At 32.5% G+C, this 21,226-nt stretch overlaps 2 protein-coding genes across 6 annotated transcripts in view; one reads left to right on the top strand and one right to left on the bottom strand.

The window, feature by feature from the left end:
- LOC106116026 (myrosinase 1) overlaps nucleotides 1-558 on the bottom strand; it is a gene marked incomplete in the record, with an annotated part of 9,817 nt that extends 9,259 nt beyond the window's left edge. The window contains 2 exon segments of the mRNA XM_013309732.1: nucleotides 1-131; nucleotides 462-558. Of these exon segments, the coding sequence (XP_013165186.1) occupies nucleotides 1-131; nucleotides 462-505 (175 nt within the window).
- Nucleotides 559-5,417: 4,859 nt separating this feature from the next.
- LOC106116055 (disks large homolog 1) lies at nucleotides 5,418-19,080 on the top strand. 5 transcript variants are annotated; one of them, XM_013309784.1, is made up of 11 exons: nucleotides 5,418-5,556; nucleotides 11,048-11,489; nucleotides 13,401-13,483; nucleotides 13,870-14,055; nucleotides 14,842-14,922; nucleotides 15,004-15,204; nucleotides 15,574-15,712; nucleotides 15,950-16,019; nucleotides 16,595-16,835; nucleotides 18,295-18,458; nucleotides 18,906-19,080. In XM_013309784.1, exons 2-11 carry the CDS (start codon nucleotides 11,195-11,197, stop codon nucleotides 18,907-18,909), a joined length of 1,464 nt encoding a protein of 487 aa, XP_013165238.1. In that variant the 5' UTR covers nucleotides 5,418-5,556; nucleotides 11,048-11,194; the 3' UTR covers nucleotides 18,910-19,080. The 5 variants fall into 5 exon arrangements, with proteins under 5 accessions (XP_013165238.1, XP_013165237.1, XP_013165240.1 ...); XM_013309783.1 differs by having other exon boundaries at nucleotides 5,418-5,578; XM_013309785.1 differs by lacking the exon at nucleotides 5,418-5,556 and adding an exon at nucleotides 10,543-10,585.
- The last annotated feature ends 2,146 nt before the right edge of the window (nucleotides 19,081-21,226 follow it).

Genomic DNA, 21,226 nt, shown 5'->3' with positions numbered 1-21,226 from the left:
TATTCCATGCTCCTTCTATTTGAAATGCGGCCGTCGCAACGCCGAATATAAAGTCATCGGGAAAGGAATAGTTGCTTAAGCCAGATCCGTCGACATACCCGCTCACTCCCTGTGCCAACAGGCACCACAGGCTATTTTGAAAATACAATACAAACTCTTTAAAAATTAATTCGAAATAATTATAATTTATTTTTTACAATATTAATAAGTATTCTTTCGCGACAATCAAAAGTAAGTTATACGTATTTTTTATTTACGATTTCATTAAACGATTTATTGGCCTAAACTTGAAGTTGAAGTTTTTAAGAAATAAAATTTGTAAACAAAAAAATTAAAAAATAATAAAAAATCACACATTTTTTTTACTTAATTTTATTACCAATAAAGTAATGTAAAAATGGAATAAACTATCAAAACTTGTCACTATGAATTAATAGTAACACTAAAATAAAACAATTAACCTGAGGCCGGTTGCCAAACGGGCGACTCCGCGCGAGCTCCGCATTGTTCAAACTAAAGTTTACTTCACATGCTGTCATTAATACAATCTTTAACTACGGAACAACCTTCTGGGATTTCCTTAGAGAAAGATATGATTATTATGAATTCCATCACTGACCGCTGTCTGTCAACCTCATGTGATACTCCGAGAAGGTTAATCACATTAAAATTGATGAATTTTTAAATATTTTATGTTATGTTAGATATGTTAGTTAAGAGCGTCGGTGGCTCAGTGGTTTCAGCTTTTGACTTGTGATCTGCAAGTTCTGGGTTCGAATCCCGCCGTGTACCAATGTGTTTTTCGATTTTTTTTCGACGGTTCGACTATTGTCATAAACCATATTCTAGCTTGTACCCAGATCTTAGGTGCAACACAAAATATCAGTAAACTAGCTGTCGACCGCGACTCCGTTCGCGCATAATTAAAAAACATCAATAGTAGCCCATGTGTTCTTTCAGACTATGTTCTAAATATATGCCAAATTTCATCCAAATCTGTTCAGCCGTTCTGGAGATACCTTCAAACAAACATCCATCCAAACACTCGCATTTGTAAAATTAGTAAAACAACAAAATATTAAAACAACAATCAACATAACTTGTTTGTTATCTGTTCAGATCTTAGGCATACTACGAGAATACATTTTTTAGCTTTTTTACAAATCTCGACCAGTCGAAAGGTCACAGAATGACAACAAGAAGATATTGCACTGAGCTGAGACAGAAAGTGGGATTTCCTCACATTAAAGAGCTTGCGTCAGTTAATAAATTAGTAACATCGAAGCTCTCTTTATTCTTTTTTAATAATTTAAATATCAAACTAAATACAAAACTGTTTAATACTTTAAGATTAGTTTTCATTATTTAACATTTTATCAGGTCTTGCATGGAGACTACTTTTTAATTTTTAAACGTAGACTTTCACTGCCGCAACACTTGTAATAATAGGTACGTATTTTCATCTCCTTTATTTTCTTTGACAAAATAAAGACCACAATATTTACTATAACAAATGCCACCGTGGAATTAAGAACTCAGATCTAGATCTAGTTATGTGTCATTCTTTTTTTTAGTTTTTCTTTATATTGAATAAGCTATAGCGTAACCACGATCCAACCTGATGATGATGATGTGGTCGAAAGATGGTACGCGCTAAGTAAATGCCTCTTGAAGGCTATTATTATTCTATATTTCTTACTTTTTTCATTTCATATTTTATACACTTCGAGTTTATATGTAATGCAAAGCTGAATTTTATTTTATCGATAGAGAAGCAGTGTTGTGGATAAAGGGTGCGAAATATAAAAGTACGAAACCCCGGAGCGGATGTGTGTGACACGCCCTCACGAATATATCAAATAAACGCGTTGAAGAAATGATTTATTTTCAAATCTTCCCAACCCATGAAAACTGACAATGACTAATTCGATTGGAAATTCGAATTTAACAATATACTCGATTACAATTTAATGTGTTCAAATCTTTATTCTTCATCCTTTACCTAATCGCTATTTTTAATATCGATTTTATTGAAACTAAAATCATATGTTTTTTTTAGTTTACATCTCGTCCCATTATCAGTTCCAACCTTGACCTTTGATTCGTCGCGAATATTTATGTTAATTAATTTTATACTTAGATTAAAGTTTTAAAATTCAATTTTGTTAAATAGACTTTCATTGAAATTGAAAATTATTGCTGTATATTAATTCATCCGAAATATTTACTTAAGAAATAAAACAGTCTAAATTACCTCTGCAAGGAGATAAAGATTTAAACCTCGTTTTTCAACAAAGGTACATTAACTGAATAGTTCGACTGTACAATTAAAACTGTGCAGTTAAAATTCCGCATGTGGTGATTATATGCATGACACGGATTTGATGCTTCAGTTCAAATTAATTACTTTAAAAAAAAATAAGAAAGGAGTTATGTTTTGAACTGGATTTTCGGTAATTGAAATAAACAGTATTAATATAATATTTTATTTTTCCAATAAAAATGTATGTTTAACAAGCTGTATTTTATATTCAGTATTTTTTAACGATGGACTTTAAAATCAAATTGAATTGTACGCCTAAAAATATGACGACCGTTTAATATTTATAGGCGAATAAATTTCGAAGACGGAAGCATTATAAATTCCGATCTAGCACTTTAGCACGGTAGACTTGCAGATAAGACGTAAATCTGCAGTTTGCATCATCTACCAATCTAATTTATGGAAATGTTATGATAATTTATATTTTATCATTGTTTTCGAAATTCGAAAAACAATTTTAAAAATTAATATTTTTTTCTACAAATCCAATATTTTATTCGGTATCAAAATATGCTGATAAAACGCTAAATAAACAGCTTTAGGTGGCAGGCGCTGGGCAACATTTTAGCGACTGCAAACTTAAAACAGCCATAAACGTACCTTCCGTTCCTGGTTGCTTTAACTAATAGGATATATCTAAAGAGAATTCTCCAGTAAATGTTGTTATAGATTTTATCTGTTTGTAGAATATAACAATATCAATCTGTTGCAAGGAAACTTCCGATTTATATCCGCTTTATAAAATAAATCGTATGAAACAGACGATGGTTAGGTCCAAGGTAATAACGCTGTCCGTTTCTCGGAAATTAAGTACCAGGAAGCAATGCACATGGGCGCGAGTAACTTATGATTTATCACAATCAAGAAACTCACAATCTGTTGTTAAATATACAACATAGTTAAAATTCCATATATCATATAAAAATCAATTGCCGTTCTTTAGTCTCGCTAAAACTCGAGAATAGCTGAACAGATTTATCTTATCTTGGTCTTGAAATGTATGTAAAGGTCTAGGAAAGGTTAAAAAGGTTAAAAAAATGGAATAATTGCCAGGAACTAATTATGTTTTTTAAAAAGCGCGGACAGTGTCGCGGGTAACAGCTAGTCTACTATAAAAATCTATTACAGATTTCAATTCGTTCCTGTTAAGCGCTTAAAAACAGCGCTACCGATGCTCACTTCGTTCTGAATTTGCAATCACTAAATGCCGTATATTATTTTAACCTGAACTTTAAGATACAATAATCAGGAAATACTAAACAATCAATCAAGAAACTGTTATTCAATGTCTCGAGAACTTTACAATGAAACGGAAATCCTCAATAAACTTTTAGTTATAAGTTATAAATCTATTCCGTTATTTATTACACACGCTTGAAACTTTCTCGTATGACGAATATTTTCAATAGTTATTTATTTTCATGTATCATAAATCTTAAACTTCTATTGACAAGATATAAAAATATGTATTGTTATATTTCAGTCAAAATTAATATTAACTTCATTTTTTTAAATTATGATGTTGGTTTTATTAAATTACTTAAAAAGCTTTTGGCATTATTAATAAAGGAAGTGTGTACGCTTGTTCCCTAGCATATTAACCAGACGAGCGCCCATCATCCGCGGCCCTCATTCTTCCGAACACAACATCCGAGCCTTTGATAAACACGACCTATATTCTAAGCCCTTCATATTCCAAAGATTAAAAACATTTTTTTTAATTACGCTAAATTAGATATTCCCGGTTATTTGCCTCTTGTAAACGTTTTCCTTTTTTTATATTTTAATTATGAATGTCAGAGATTCGCGTGTTTAAAATAACTTGAATGAATGCTGATAAAATATTTATCCTGACAAAGTAGACATTTGTTAAAAGCTTCTACATTTTACATTATCATCAGACATGATAATATTGGTTGAAATAAGATAGCATACCATCCAATTAAGTGAAATGTATATATACCTTTTGCGAAGAAATAACAGTTTTTCCTCTATGAACAGGAGACTGGTGTCCTAATTAGGGTAGATTATCCTGTGTGATTTTGTTTGGTATGTATGCAACTTACTGACCACTAAATAGATACTTTAAGCTTCGTAGTACGATAAGATAATATCTCAAACAATATTTCTCCGTTTTAACCCTTTCTAAGTTAGAGGCGATATTTTCACCACCATGATTATTATTTTTTATCACCAATTTTTTTTAATTTTTAAACGTAGACTTTCACTGCCGCAACACTTGTAATAATAGGTACATATTTTCATCTCCTTTATTTTCTTTGACAAAATAGAGACCACAACATTTACTTTAACAAATGCCACCGTGGAATTTAGAACTCAGATCTTAGTGTTATTCTCACCACGCTCTCTCACGATATTTCCACCACCATGATATTAATTTTTTTATCACCGAAATTCGCACCGTGCATAGCAGCTTGTTTCAGTGATTTTCTTATAATAAAATTAGATTTTTGTTATAAGTAACACTTTTTTGTAATACTATTTTTGTATTATAATAAATATAAAAACTTGATGTTTGCAAAGTTTTTTTTTATTTGAAATACTACTAAAAATAAATTACTATATATAATTACAGTAATAGAATTGGTCGGACGCGTGAAAAGAGCATAAAATTGAGAATAGAATCTGACCGGTAGAGGGAATATATTTCCCACCATAGAAATATTATACATTTATATGTAGATATGTTTTTACTTCTATTATATACTCTTAACCGTTATCAATGTTATTTTTCCACTGTCCACTGCTTACGACCGTTAAAAAGTTAAATTTATTTATTTTTGTATGAAACGAGTCAACTCAAAAATTACTGGACCATTTTCAAAAATTCCTTTGCCGTTAGAAAGCTATTTTAGCGCTGAGTAGCAAAGGCTATTATTATAATTTATACCGATTTATTATGGAATATATGTAGAGTATAGGATTAATTACAAACATAGAAAGTCGTGGCTTTGATTTCATAAAAATCGTGGCTTTAATTATGGAATGTCCGCGAAAGCTCACTCATCAGGGCTTAGCGACCCGCATGCGTCGACCGGCCTTACCCTATCAGAACATTCAGTGCCGAGGAAGATACGGTGGTGATGCGACGTCCCACCTCTATAAAACTGAGATTCGCGATCCTAAGGAAAAAGCCGTTAAATTTAGTTACGCGAAACTGTGACATTGTTTCAGACAATTCTTGAAAGAGTTAATTTGTATTGTGCTAAGTGGTCGTGATTTTTAATTTTATTGGTATTTAAAAAACGATAAGAATTAAATGCATAGTAAATTAAATAGGTAGAGTTTACTATACTCTTAAAGTATATTAGACATAATTGAAGATTTTAAAGTGAGAATCAAAGATTTCATTGTTTCTTGATATCATTTAAAACTTGTTAAGTTACGTTAAATTGAAAATCATTATAGCATCTCTATACATCCAAAGCTACGTAACAAAGTTGTAATTCAACGTATTTTTTTTATTTGATGTAACTTATTCCTTTCTCAATTCTTTGTTATTTAAATCAAAGGAAGATGAGAAGTAATAATATGGAAAAAATATTCAATTATCATATTATAGTTCAGAATTTAGTTAAACTGTATAGAACAAATTGTATACAATGATGATCTAAGCCTAAGTAAAGTATGGAATGACTGTGTGAAAGAGGATATGCGTAAGAAGGGGCTAGATTTCGATATGACGGCTGATAGAGATGTATGGAGGAGTAGTACATACTGTGCCGACCCTCGATAGGGATAAGGGCAGGTTGATGATGATGATGATCTAAGCCTAAGTTGTTCTATATTATTGCATAAACGATGCAAATAACAGTAGAATACAGAACTGGACGTGGAAATTAAAAATACAGACGAATTCCGACCTTCTTTTATTTGAAATCGGCTAAAAAAGTATAAGTTCTTCAAACAGAACATAATATAATATGTTTCATATATATAAACATACAAATACAATCTAACTTGCTCAAATCACAAATTACGTCATTCTTATTACGCATTTCAATTATGTATGTTATCTGAAGATTATGTATATAAAATACATATAATGACCCTATATCACATAATAGAGTACTTGACCTTTTTAATTGAACACAAAATGTACTAACCTTACTCGTAGGTCTTTTACTAGCGAGGTTCACGTGGCCTCTAGTTGCCTATTACTGGCCTACTAATATTTAATAGTTGATTAATTTGTTTCAAAATTCAACTGTTTTAGTTGTTTTTGTCATGTTTAGTGAAAATATAGAAACAAAATCATATACGTATCGGATTAAAATAAACGCTAATGTAACATGAAATTATTGGGCATGTAAATTCCAATATAGCCATATATTGTGGAAAGGACATACGATTTTATTATTCGACTAACTGTTGCCTGCGACTCCGTCCGCGCGTAATTAAAAATAAAACTTCATTTGTAGCATATGTATTTCCAGGGTATGTTCTACATCCATGACAAATTTCAATGATATTTACGCAGTCGTTCTGAGTCGCAGAGATACCATCAATCAAACATCCATCCATCTAAACATTCGCATTTATAATATTAGTATGACATAGACATTCCAAATATGGTTTGTACTATAAGTTGCGAGTTATATAATGCATTTAAACAACCGACACTTGTTTTTTTGTAAATGACAATCAATTGTTTTTAAAGATTTTTTTTTGTAGAAGTCATTAACAATACTTTTAAATTCGTGTCCCTTTGTTGTGGAGTAAATTAAGCGTAATCTAAATTCATGAGTTGGGGTTTCGGACATCTAAACAGTGAAAACGTTTAAAATACAGAGTTTAAAAATAATAAGTAACAATATGAAAATTGCTAATATAACTTGGTGAACTAAATTAAACAATAAAATGTGAATAGAGTGGAAAGGAAATTATCTTTTTAATTTCATATAATTTTACCGAAAATTCTGATACAATATGGATTAGGTTCCATATCATTTCCTTTCAATATGGAAATTAAGTAAGAAAGAATAAAAAAGAGGTCGAGTATGATTTAGTCGATTTCATTTCTTATAAAGCAAAATGTAGTCTTATTTTTTTGAAGATTCCTTGATGGAAAATTTATAATAGACTAGCTGTCGAATCCGTCCGTGTAGAGTTCAAAAAAATAATAATTAGTAGCTTCCGTATTCTTCCAGACTATGTTCTACATCTATGCCAAATTTCATAGACATCCATACAGTTCCTGAGATACCTTTAAACATCCATCCGTATATATTCTCATTTATATATATTAGTAAGATTAATAAGATCTTGTTCAATAATGAAGCTCTATGTATATATATAGAGCAGGAAACATGGCCCGATGAATACACAACCAAACAACAGTAATAAATTACGAATATTATTTATGCCGCCACTTGTTTTCCCCGTGGAGCTTGGCTCACTATTATACCTAAGAAAAACAATACGTTAAACTTTTGACTATCTTATAAGATGAACTTTTGAACATCCTGTATCTTGAATCTCCATAAAGCTTATGCATATTGTTTTAATACTGATTACCTGTCGTTTCCTATTTATAATTTCTTCTTTAATATGTAGCATAACTTCACTACAAACTTTCTATAACATTGATATATTTAACATCTTACTAATATTATAAATGCGAACGTTTAGATGAATGGATGGATGTTAGTTTAAAGGTATCTCCAAAACGTCTAAACGTATGAAATATGTAATACATATAGAACTAGTCTGGTAACATATAGGCTACTTAATTATGTTTCTTTTTTTTATTCCATGCTGACGGAGTTTCGGGCTACAGCTAGTGTATCAAATTGTATAATATTTCACTTCAAATCCGCCTTATTGTAAAAGTCTACCGTGAAATTTTTTAAGATCAATATTACAAAATTTGTTAGTATTACATTTTCATTTTGCTTTAAATAAAGTTAAGTTCGATAAGTATTGCTTTCGTACTCATGATGGCCTGGCTCCAAAAGCGATTATCCTAAACCCTTTGTAAAAGTATCAGCGCAGCGTTTCTCTAGAGATAGTAAAACTTTAAACGATATTGAGTATCTGGTTAATCAATTGCTTTTAATCTATAAAAATAAATGAAAACTATATTAGACAAAAAAAACAAATATTGGACATAATCGTCTATCTCTATCTATCTATCTCTGTCTATCATCTACATTGATTTTTCGTAAATCAGAAAGTAAAAATGTTTTTAAAATAAATTGTAGAAATATTAATACAAATATTGTCTTGAAAAAGTAAATTTCCAGAACTAGCTGTCGCCCGCGACTCAGTCCGTGTGGAATATAAAAAAACTTAATTCGTTCCTGACTATTGTTTGATTTTTTTTCACATTTTAAACCTTTCTTCACCTCCACGAACATTTCAAACGACAACTAACAGCAATTGATTTTTATATATATAGATATAGATTATGTATTGAACAGATTGAGATTATACAAGAGTACGGATAAATTGTAGGTAAAGAACAAGCAGGGAAGCGTTAATATATGTATTCATGAGGAAATATGGGGAGGCGATTGACGGGACCGTGAAATGAAAACCGTTGATATCTGATAACATTGCTGTGAGTGGTCTTTGTTTATAACTTGTTTATTGTCTATGAGTATAAAAATATTCGAGAAATGACTATTATTTTATTCGAATAAACTCAAAAACTACTTTTCTGACTTACATTGTTATGTCTATAGAAACCTTTTTTAAACCTAGGCCATAATAAGAATAAAGTAGTTTTAAGTCCTTTTTTTTTAATAAAAATATTAGCAGATTTTTTTGTAAATTTACTAATATTTCTTTTACCATTCCAACTAAGCTCTAGGCTTGTTCTAGTATATGGTTTACGACAATAGTCGAATGGGGGAATTCGAACCCCCGACCTCGTGATCGGAAATCCGTACCCTTAACCATTAGGCTATTGACGCTTTGTTATTGATTCTTATATTTTTATTGTGAACTTAATAGTTATAATCATATTATTTGGTATAGTTCCAATTGATTTAATATTGAATTTAATACAATTTACTTCGTTATCAAATTGGGATTCTTTGTACGCTGGCTGCACGCACGAAAAAGCATGACTCATTGTCACATTCCGCCTTTGCTGAGCGTGCAAGCGAGAGCCGGGAACATGCGAGAGAGAGGCACGATCTGAGCGCTATCACGTTAAAACGTTTGCGAATTGACTTTACAGACATGTTTTTAATAAAATAAATTGTCATACAAGCCTTAAAAGAACAAAACTATAAGAAGAAATAATGTATTAAATAAAAATACACAATGATTTGGAAATAGAACGTCGTGGTTGCGATAAGCAACGTCAACCATTTTGATATTAATTAATTTTTGGTGAAAATTGGGCACTGATAAATTATTGTATTTATCTCTCTAGTAGAAAATGTTCTTATGAAGTATTATACGTGATACGAATTCTCGATTGATCCTCTTATTGTTTATGGGCTTTTAATTTTATTACAATTAATGACATTGATTCCATCGCAGTTAATATAGAAAATCGTAAAATTAATCTATCTCTGTAATAATTCAAAAAAAATATATAATTTTTAACTTCTAAATATTTAAATTCGAACCTTTTAGATGTTGTGTGGATGATACTATACCGACGACATAATAAAATGAAAAACTTTATGTTCAATTATTTCTAAAATTCATGCCTACCTTTTGTGTTGTTGACGATATTTTACATAACTGCTTTCCCAGCGTAGACAGAGTCATAAAGATTGAACGATACATAAAGAGCTTTACAACGAACTGTTTTCTAAATAATATCATAGTTTTCTTTGTATTAGTTCAGCACTGCTATAATTTTATTAACAAAATCTTACTAATCTTACTTTTTATTGTTAAGAAAATCCGACACTGTGTCGGGATATCTTCGCAACACTAGCCTTATTATAATCACAACGCTTGTCCCCTCACTAATCAATCTGACACAAAAAAAACTAAACTTAAACAAACTAATACTGTCTAAAATTACTAATAATATAAATGCGAATGTTTAGTTGGATGGCTGAATGGATGGATGGATGTTTGTTTGAAGATATCTCCAGAACAGCTACATGGATCTCGCTGAAATCGGCATAAATATAGAACACAGTCTGGAAGATCACATAGGCTACTAATTTTTTTTTAATTACGCACGGACGGAGTCGCGGGCGATAGTTAATATAACATATTTGAATTTAGGTATCATTAATAACGAATTGATACTTTCATGATTCTCTCTCAGTAAGTACCATTTATACTCGTATCTCGAATGCTGCAATTTATTACCATCATTTATCATTTCATCGTGCCTTTACCCACGTATGTTATGTGACTATAACTGGCTACCCGAGTCTAACATATAAGTAATAACATACGGTGGATATCGTAAATGTTAACGGCAATTCACAGACGGTCTTTAGTATTCGATCTAGAAACTGTTCCCGATCCTTTCATCGTTTTATAACTCGTTGTTAAATAAAATAACTTTATGTACGGTTAAATGTTGATTTTTTTCTAAGCTAAAAAACAATCGAGCGTTCACCACACAAATAAAATAAAAGTAACCAACTTCAATTGATTTGCTTTACTATTGCGGTCGTGTCTGATCAGAAACTAGAAATCGGACAAACCGATTGTTAGACCTAAAACCACCTTTATTCCAATAAAAATATTAATTTTAAGTTCTATCCCAATGTATTACAGAACATACAAAAAGGTTACAATTATGTGAAATGACTGGATCTCATTTTGTGTAAATTACTGTTTAAATTTCGATTGGTAATAGTATAAAAATATGTGAGTGACTGTGAATGAAAAATATCGTGTGATGGTGGGCGGTGTGGACACAGCATGACCACATGGATGGCGCTGTTCGGGCTAGTGTGGCTACTGCGAGTGCGCGGCTCCCTCTGCGGGTGTGCGGCGTGCAAACGCGCTCGCCATGACACCCATGAATCGAGACATACAGAAACACAGGAGACAAGAGAACCACAATGCAGCACTAATTCTATCAGCTACGCTCCCGCAGAAGGTCCCCCTTTTGACGTCATCGCGCTACAGAATTACACGCGTGATGCAACAGTGCAGACTGACTTTGAAGATGATGAAGATCTTGATAAAATCGAACTGCAGATCTGCGAAGGTTGTGAGTACTTTTAACAATTTTAAACACTTAATTTGGAGAAAAGTAATGTTGAGAGATGTTCTATTTTTCAATACGTTTCTGTAGCCTATAGTTACCTAAAGTCTTAAGTTGATATATTGTAAAAATATCTATAATTTCGCTTCATTATTAATGATAGTCATGACTTATGAAATAATTTGTAGTTATGTATATTTATATTTCCAAGAATAACATAACAGGCAATGAAAATAGCTTGTTCTAGTTTTCTTATAAAGCCATCGGGCAGATGAAAGTTGAATTCATGATTCTAATATGTCACAACGTTGACAATTCTGGTCTCCGTCGCTTATATTCACTATTTGATATTCTTTCCTCGCTCCATTTATACGTTTTTATTTTAAATCAAATAACATTATGAGGAATATAGACTTGACATCGCATATCAGAAATTTATTTAGTCATTCTATTTGATAAACGAGCTTTTATTTTAGAGAAACCTTTAGTTTTTATTGATGTTGAAAGAAGGCAAATTTATTCTTCTGCCATATAATACACTAGTTGTCACCCTCGACTCCGTCTACGCGTGAGAGAAAAAAATCTTAATTAGTAGCCTATGTGTTCGTCCAGGCTATGTTCTACGTCTATGCCAAATCGGAATGAAATCCATCCATCCATCTAAACATTCGCATTTATAATATTAGTAATATATGGAAGAGACGACCACACTTCAGGACTTTTTTCATAACCTAGATATTGTATTAAATACGTCTCCAGTTCAATAGATAATTTTGTAAGCATAAATTAATAGCTCGTTATTGTCGTTGAAAATGTAGTTTATTTTGCAAAACTAGTAATTTCGTGTACTATTTTAGAAACAATATTTTGATAGCGACCAAGCTTCTTTTTAGTGGACAATCATACTTTGAACACAAATATCCATATATTTCTTTATACGAATGTTGCACGTTCGTCATACGTATGTTCATTTCAAAGCTATTGTTTACTTTGACGAGATTTGATAGAGTTACAGCTTCTCCAGTGACGTTAAGGTTTGATCCGGTTTAGCGAAGCCTTTAGTAATCAGAAACACAAATGGAACTGGTAAAGTTTATACACTAGCTTTGATACGAGAAAGTTGATCTTTGATAGTCTTGCATGGGTTTGACAAACTAACATTTCTCAATGACATAAATCATCATCATCATCATTATCAGCTCACTATACGTCCCCACCGAGGGGCTCGAAGCCTACCCTAAGTTAAGGGTGATTAGGCCATAGGGAACCACGCGGGCCAAGTGCGGGTTGGTTGACTTCACACATATCTTTGAATTTCTTCTCAGACATGTGCAGGTTGCATCACGATGTTTTCCTTCACCGTAAGAACGTCGGATAAATGTACATATGTAAATCGGAAATCGAAAAACACATTGGTACATGGCGGGATTCGAACCCAGGACCTGCAGATTGCAAGTCAAGTGCTTGACCACTGTGCCACCGACGTCTTAATGACATAAATAGTAACCAATAATTACAAAATAAGATGAAACATAGAAGAGCACTTGGCCAGTGAGGTTGACTATGGCCTAATCACCCTTAACTTAGGGTAGGTAGGTGATGATAGAAGAGTGACTTAAAAATTCGATGCAGTTTTTTCAATGACCGCATTTAAATATGTAGATGCTATCTACTTTAGCGACTCAAATTGAATATCACGAGTGATTATTTTATTTGGAAATTGAAGAGCAATTTACGATGAAATAAACGTTACGGTTGTCCTTTTAAACCTTTTAAATATTATATATTAATCCATTGTATATGTCTCTAAACAACGGTCACTGCGTTATTTTATCTATGTCGATCACTCACTGGCCACTACTAAAAAGAGGAAATTATAAAATCGTTTCATGTTTAGTACTTTTATTTTGTTCGCAGCGAACGTCGCGAACTATGATTGCGGTCGTGAGCAGGCGACGCAAAATCCGGAAGTCGAGCAGTGTATTGCAGGAAGCTTACAGGTTCATATGCAGATGTCAATGCACTTTTTATTAACACAGAGTAAAATATAAAATGCAAATTTATAAAGTTATTAAAACTAGAGTAATAATTAAGGTCTTGATTCAAAAGGTCAATTCTTATTAATAAGAGTACAAACAGCTTCAATAATTATTAAAATCAGGGATCAATTCTTGACATCTAAGTTTTAGGATCAAGAAAATATGCAAAATCCCTATAAACTTACGCAAATGCTAATTATTAACAAATATATAAAATTCAACTAAATCGTTGCTAAGAAATAAAAGGTTTCATTAGTCCAATCTTTCACAAAAATAATTGTATTCACATTAAATTTCATGTAAGGCATTTCATAAAAACTATAAGCGTATTGAATTCTTCCTTTCAGTCTTGTTCCGATTCAGATGATTCGGTATGGGAGACAGCTGATGTTACATTGGAGCGCGGCACAAACGGTCTAGGACTGAGCATAGCGGGTGGCGAGAGCGGTGGTGATATTAGCATAACTCGATTGGCTGTCGGAGGTGCAGCCAGAAGTGACGGCAGACTGCAAATTGGAGATATTTTACTGCAGGTAGGATGTAACAATTTTAAAATCCACTTATTTATTAATTAGCAGCCATATGCTTCAAAATTTAGAAGCAATATTTAACACCACATACAATTTTAACGTCCCCTAGATATTTCATAACTGTTATCTGTTTTTGTTTTTGATCTACTAAGTTCATCAATATTGTCCAAGGTGTTAAAGCTTCAATTTGAAGACTTTAGTACGAATTACAAGCAAAATTAAAGGCAACACCTTAAGTCTTGATACATCAGCTCTTAATTAGTTTTCTGTTATTTTAACTTTTACTCCATTATTAAAATTAACCAGAATGAAACTCTTTTTAAACATTTCGTTTATCGTCGACCTGAGGATAGCAAGTTCTACCTTGATTGTATATTCAACTAAGACAGTATAAAACTTTTCTGTTTAACTAGATAAATAAAACTTTCGAAATTAGCTTAATGAAATATTACGCGAGTGTAAAATTGCAGACGTCCCCTACGGTGTAATTTTCGAGCACTATATGCTTTTAATCTGGGAAAGGTTGAGTTATGTCTTGTATTTTTATTACATCTAACGTATAATTATGTAATTTGTTTTCATATATGAGAAAATTTTAATGAGGACTTAGCAGTTCCAAAAATAGTCTTTTATCAATCCCAATTATCGCAGTTATTTTAGTATGCGTTCTAAATACTGTTATTACTACTACTGGATATAATTTTGCACAGATATTAAGGTAATTGATAATATTATGCCCTCCTAGTTTAAAATATAGTATTAACATACTGATTCAGAATTACTTTTTAGGTAAACGAAGTATCCTTAGAAGGTGCTCCTCATTCAATGGCAGTTGATGCTTTACAGAAAGCTGGAAACGTTGTTAAATTAGTAAGTATACTACCAAAGCATAAAAACAATACACTAACTTTAATATTTATAACAATTAAGTGAACCGTTTATAATACATAGAGAGTCAGAAGAGCCAGACGTCCTAAAGTCGTCACATTATGGCGAGGGGCACGTGGACTGGGCTTAGGAATAGCAGGAGGTGCTGATGATGCAGCGGGAGGAGGTGGAGTCTTCATTTCACACATCGCAGTCGGCGGAGCAGCACATTACGATGGCAGACTAAGACTTGGTGATAAAATACTTGCTGTTAGAGACGAAGATGTAAGTGTCGTCACCCGTTTCGATATTATTGGCTGAATATAATTTTAATAAACTATGTTATCATTAACATGTAACAAAGGAATAATGGGTTGTAAATTACTTATCGATTGCAAACCTTACTGTTTAATTAACTAGTTGGGTGAGAGGCAGTAGTTAAAATGTGTGAAGGTTTTTACAACTTAACGATTGTCCCATTAAAATTTACTATCGTAAAATTATCTTGACGCGTTGGTATTGATTATTCGTAAATAATTTAGGAGGTAATAAAATTGAGATGCTTTAAAAATTTATATAATGTCTTAAAACTAATTAGTAGTTTGTGTTGTCAAGGATAGATTCCATTATCACTATTTAGCTATATCTTTTTAGGGAATAGAAACATCATTAATCGGTGCAACACACGCAAAGGCAGTCGCAACATTGCGCAACACTGGAGAGCATGTTACTCTAATCGTTCTACCTGCTGCGTCTATCCCGCCTTCGGCTCAGCCCACGCAACTTTATACAAGTAAGAAACATTTAGGTTCTCAATCTTAAGAATTAAAACCACCAAAGACAAAACACTTGTTTTAAAATTAATTATAATTTAAGTAAGACTTCTCAACCAAATAGAAATCTGACTCTTAAGAAAAGACTAAAGGATATGTGACATAATGTTATGCGGATGTAATTATCAATGCAAAAGTTAAAGTAAAAACCCAAGGGAACAAACATAGTCGTAAATAAAATACAATTTTGTTAATAGCAAGAACACAAGCAACATCGTGTTCGACACTTCACGAGCTTACAGAAGAAGATCCAAGTAAAATTCCAAGGTAAGTGGCATTATGAATTAAGCATTAATCAATGCCTATAACAAATAATTACATTACGTATTAGCTTGTTTTTTTAATCCTGTTTATAACTACGTTACGTGCTTTATAGTCAATTTAATAACCAACAATAAAAACAAATGAATCATAACAGAACAAACTTTTTTAAATAACAAATTATTTGTAGGTATAATTAAGTAAATGATAGTCATAAATTATAATGCCTTGTAACCATCACTTTTAATTGAAAATCAAAACGAACCATGAAATAAAATAATTAAACTCTTTATAAGCCTTATTATATTTGTATTATTGCGTAATAATCTGTTGTGGTTTGTATTTTTACGATCCCTAATTTGGCAAAAAATAAACTGAAAATTGCATTTTAAGTTTTTTTGCTTAAAAATGGGAAAGATTATTTGATTCCCTCTTTCTTATCATGTTCCTTCTACTGCCATATTGTACAAAACATATTGTTGTCTAAATTTCCTTACTGAGAATGAAGAAGAAGTAAGAATGTAGACAATACGTGGCGAGTGTTTCGGCAGACTCTCACTGTTATAATTCTTTTGATTTAGATGCGTGCGCATGGTCAGACTCGTGCGTTCCGGATCACGTTTAGGCATGGATATCGTCGGAGGTCTGGGTGGTGAAGACACTTCCAGTGGCCTGGAGGACGAGGCGTGCGGTGTGTTTGTGTCAGGAGTGTCAGTGGAGGGAGCTGCGTACGGCATGTTGTACAGGGGAGATAGAATATTAAGCGTCGATGGACGAGATTTATCAAGAGCGACGCATGAACAAGCTGCAGCAGCGCTGAAGGTAACTATGTTAATAAAATAGCTGTCGCCTGCTACTCCGTCTGCGCGGAATTAAAAGAAATTAATTATTAGCATATGTGTTCTTCCACACTATGTTCTTGACTTACTTGACTTATAGTCCTATGTCCCCGCAGTGGGGCAGAGGGCGTCCACAGTGCGCCGCCAGTTCGCTCTGTCCTGGGCTCTGCGCTATGTTCTACGTCTATGCAAAGTTTCAGCGAAATCCGTTAAGCCGTTTTGGAGATACCTTCAAACAAAAATTCATCCATCTAAACATTCGCATTTATAATATTAGTAAGATTGTGGTTTAGTTTTTCAAAGATTAGTAATAGCTTATTTGACAGTTCTCAGTTTAATCTTTACCTTATCACTTAAATACTTTGCATTTTATCTTTTTTAGTGTTAATTTCTTTTTTGTTTTAATTTATTTGCTATTCGTGTTAAAAATATATTAAAATGTTATTAATATCTTGTAAATATTAAAAGTGTTACCGTATATGTTTTAAATATTTTTTTCTGTCCTCGTTATGATTAATAACCAGTAATTGAGAATGTTTTCTCCAATAGATTTATATTGCAGTCTATACGTATATATAAAAATGTTATATAATTTAAAGTCAGTAAAAGAAAGCCGCGTCGGATTTTCCTACTTTATTGCGCACTAAAATATACGGAAGGCGGTTTCCTTTGAAGAGCATTTATATGCTTCATAACTCGAGTCTCTGATGTCTTATTGAAATGAAATACACCTTATCCTATATCCGAGAGCAAAAGTAATAACCTTATAACAACCCTATCGAATTTCTTACACCAGAGTATTGATGCAATGTTTTTCCTTATTTTCTAACTTAAAATATACTTGGTATGGGAATAACTGTCATAATTTGTTATCGTCTATAACTGTTTAATCTCCCTTTCATATGTTTTTTTAATTATTTATTCATATTAGACTTACGACGTTACTGATGAATACAAACATGTTTGGTACTATGTAGGTGGAAAATCCGACACTGTGCCGGTGTACTGGCGCAACACTAACCTTACCGAAATATCGACGTTTATGTCCCTGCACTAATCATTCTGACACCTGACTTTGTAACGAAAGCGCGCCATTGGCGCCAAAGGATCCTAACTAATAATGTCTAAAAGTACATGGATTTTTATCAAGCCTATTATTTTTTATCTCTTTGGTGATTATATTAAGATTCCCTTACAGAACATTAAAATCATGAACTATTTTTACCGTCTTTGGTATTTCCCTGTTTTTAATTATTAAGAAAGACGTCAAACATTGACAGAGCACGCATATGTAATTAGTACATGTCCAACTATATATTTAAAAATTAGTTGAAAACTTTATCTTTAAATTTTCAAAATTGGATTAGTTTATCGATTATCATATCACACGGACAAAGTTATTAGATTATCTGCATTAATATGTGTATGTGTTTATATTGAAGCAGTACTCTGGCAGCGCAGTAACGATAGCTGCGCAGTACCAGCCGGAACACTACGAGAGGCTTCGCGCCCGCATCCGGGCGATCAACGCGGCCGCAATGTCACCACACACGATGCACCCCACACACGTTCCTGTACAGCCTGATTTACACGCTATCTATCCCAGGTGAGTGTTTCAAATAAATGCGGACATGCTATAAAATAAACGGCTAAATATAAAGTGAGTAAGCTACAAAGCAAATATTCGATATCTGCATTTGCAGATGCGTTACCTATACCTTTAATCAACAGCGGTGGGGACGTGTAGAGTTCTCCGTCCTCTGCCAAATCTATATCCCTTCCGATCTCTTCTTTATAAGAAAGGGTGGGAAAGGAAAGAAACTGCAATTAGCTCTGCGGCATGCAAACTTATTAGACAAAATGTGGAATTACGTCCATTTCACGCCTGTCTTGTCGTGGTATTTCACCGTTCGAGACGGGTTCGAGATAAGAGGAGATGACAGGTTCAAAAGATGTTATTGCGGGCTCCACTGTTAAAACAACAGATAACTTTTGTATGTCTTTGAGTCTTTTAAAGTTAAAATAATGTTATAATTTAACTGTTTGTTTGCAGGTAGCAGTGAACAGACTGAATCGACAACTGTCTTGGACAATTCTAGTTAGAAAATAAATGAATTTTGTCAATAGTTTTATGAAGGACAATATTTACGTATGTATATAAATGTTTATTTATTTACATTATGAGTGTGTATTTATGACGTTCACAAATGTTATTGATTAATTAATAATTAATAATTAATATTTGCACATTATTTAATTATTATAATCGTGTTCTTTTAATAATTGACATTTAAACATCTGAAAGTTTTTTGTATTTAATAAGTATTATAATCGATATCACTTTTAGAATAGACAATTTATTGATCAACCTGTGATATTAAGTAAAATGTTAGAAATAAGACCAAAATAATACATTAATGGAACTGAATAAAAGGTAACATGAATGTGGTAAATTGTATTATTTCTTCAAAACCCTATAATTTCTTATGATCATGACATCTAAGTGGGTACAATCCCAAAGGATTTAAGGAACCCACTGGAATAGTTATTCCATGCTCGTGGTTGGTTTGGATACGATTCAGTAGCCGTACCCATCACTAGTCAACTGTAGAAATGGATTCCCTAAAATCTGTAATATCTAATCTTCAAATGAGTTTTGGATATTGTTAGTTAGAATCTTTTGGTGCCAAGAGCGCTTTCATTACCAAGTCAAGTGTCAGAGTGATTAGTGAGGGGATATAAACGTTAATATTTTAATAAGGCTAGTGATGCGTCGATACACCGGCACAGTATCGGATTTTCATCCTAACAGTAGCGAGATGCTTTTCTTTACCCTCTTCTTTAGAAAAGGACTTACGATTTATAATTTATTCTTGTGGTAGTCCATGGTCACACGTCAAGGGAACCGCTAGGTCGCTTACCTGTTTTCTTCGACAAAACATTCGTCAAAACAACGTCATTTTATCGTGACTGGTCTCACGATAAATATAACAAATACTTGTAAAGACGTAAATAATTTATTACTTATTCATGTCAAAATATTATAAAAATATATATAAAATTTAATAAGAATTCAGGAAATGAACTGACGTAAGTTTGATTTAATTCTGTAACTATAAACATTTTTATGATAAAATTCAAATCAAAATACAATAGTATATCCTACTAATATTATGTACTGAACGGCTGTATGGATTTAGCATAGATGTAGAACATAGTCTGGAAGAACTCATAGGCTATTAATATAGTTTTTTATTACACCCAAGCAGGAGGAGTCACGGGCGACAGCTAGTATTTCATATTTGCGTACAATCGAGTTAAGCTTTTCTTTTTAGAAAAGTATAACATTTCGTGTCTTGACGTGAAACTTATTTGAAGTAAAACATTCCTTACCCTTATCATTTCAAGTTTTGATGCGGACCAAACTTGACAGCGACAGAAGGTAAATTACAAAGTTCAATCTAGCAGTCTTGTCTACGCATACGCAAGACTACATGTTCTCCGAGATCATCTCAAAACTTTGAAGTATATTATAACGCTCCTTCCTCAGGTTTAATTACTACACCCTAACATGCCAACATAAAGTTAACTTGGCATTTTCAAGTACAATAAAAAGATAAAGACGTAAACGTTCGTTCTGTGTGTCCTTTTTACAATAGAATATGTTAAAGGAAAGGATCGAATAGGCTACTTTTATTACATTACTAGCTCTCGCAAGGGACTCCGTCCGGGAAGGATTAAAAGAAACTTAATTAGTAGGTTATATTTTCTTCCAAACTATGTTCTACGTCCACGCCAAATTTCATCGAGATCCATTGAGCTGTTGCGGAGATAACTTCTAACAAACATACGTCCATCCATCCAAATATTCGTATTTATAATGTTAGAATGAAGGAAGATGGACGTTTAAAGTAGTAAGTTATCCTACTCCAATCGTATACAAAGAACATCTAGAAGTCCAGAAAATCTACTTTGTTAGTCTTTATCGGTGTAAAAAAATATATTGTGTAGCTATATTATGAGTAAAATAAAAATCTTTGTCTATGGTCATACGTTCATGGTGCACCACTGTTAAATAAGAGTAGGTAAAATTTATTTCTATAAGTTTGAATAAAAGAAAAAAACTAACGTTTCGAGCTCGCCCGTGGTTGCATTGAATGCATTCATGCGAAGAAATGAATGAAATCGTGCGCACTGGATTCGTATGTGGCTAACGATTAGCTATATGAAAGCTAAAAACAAAAACCAGCCAGCGTAGACCACTTTCATGATTGGGTTCTTTAGTTTAGTAACTTTTAACAATTGTTTGTAATAAAAGTTTCGACTTACTGAAAATATTTTACGATATATTCTTATTTTCTTTAATTCCTAATG

The sequence above is a fragment of the Papilio xuthus genome, unplaced genomic scaffold, assembly GCF_000836235.2.
Source record: "Papilio xuthus unplaced genomic scaffold, Pxut_1.1 DF827777.1, whole genome shotgun sequence".
Taxonomy (NCBI): Eukaryota; Metazoa; Arthropoda; class Insecta; order Lepidoptera; family Papilionidae; genus Papilio; species Papilio xuthus.
This window is presented reverse-complemented; position numbering and strand designations above follow the sequence as displayed.

Excerpts from the sequence above, each read along its gene's own strand:
- LOC106116055 (XM_013309784.1), top strand. The coding sequence starts at position 11,195 with ATGACCACATGGATGGCGCTGTTCGGGCTAGTGTGGCTACTGCGAGTG. Across the intron at positions 13,484-13,869 it reads GTATTGCAGGAAGCTTACAG|TCTTGTTCCGATTCAGATGA; the intron begins GTTCATATGCAG and ends TCTTCCTTTCAG. Across the intron at positions 14,923-15,003 it reads CTGGAAACGTTGTTAAATTA|AGAGTCAGAAGAGCCAGACG; the intron begins GTAAGTATACTA and ends TATAATACATAG.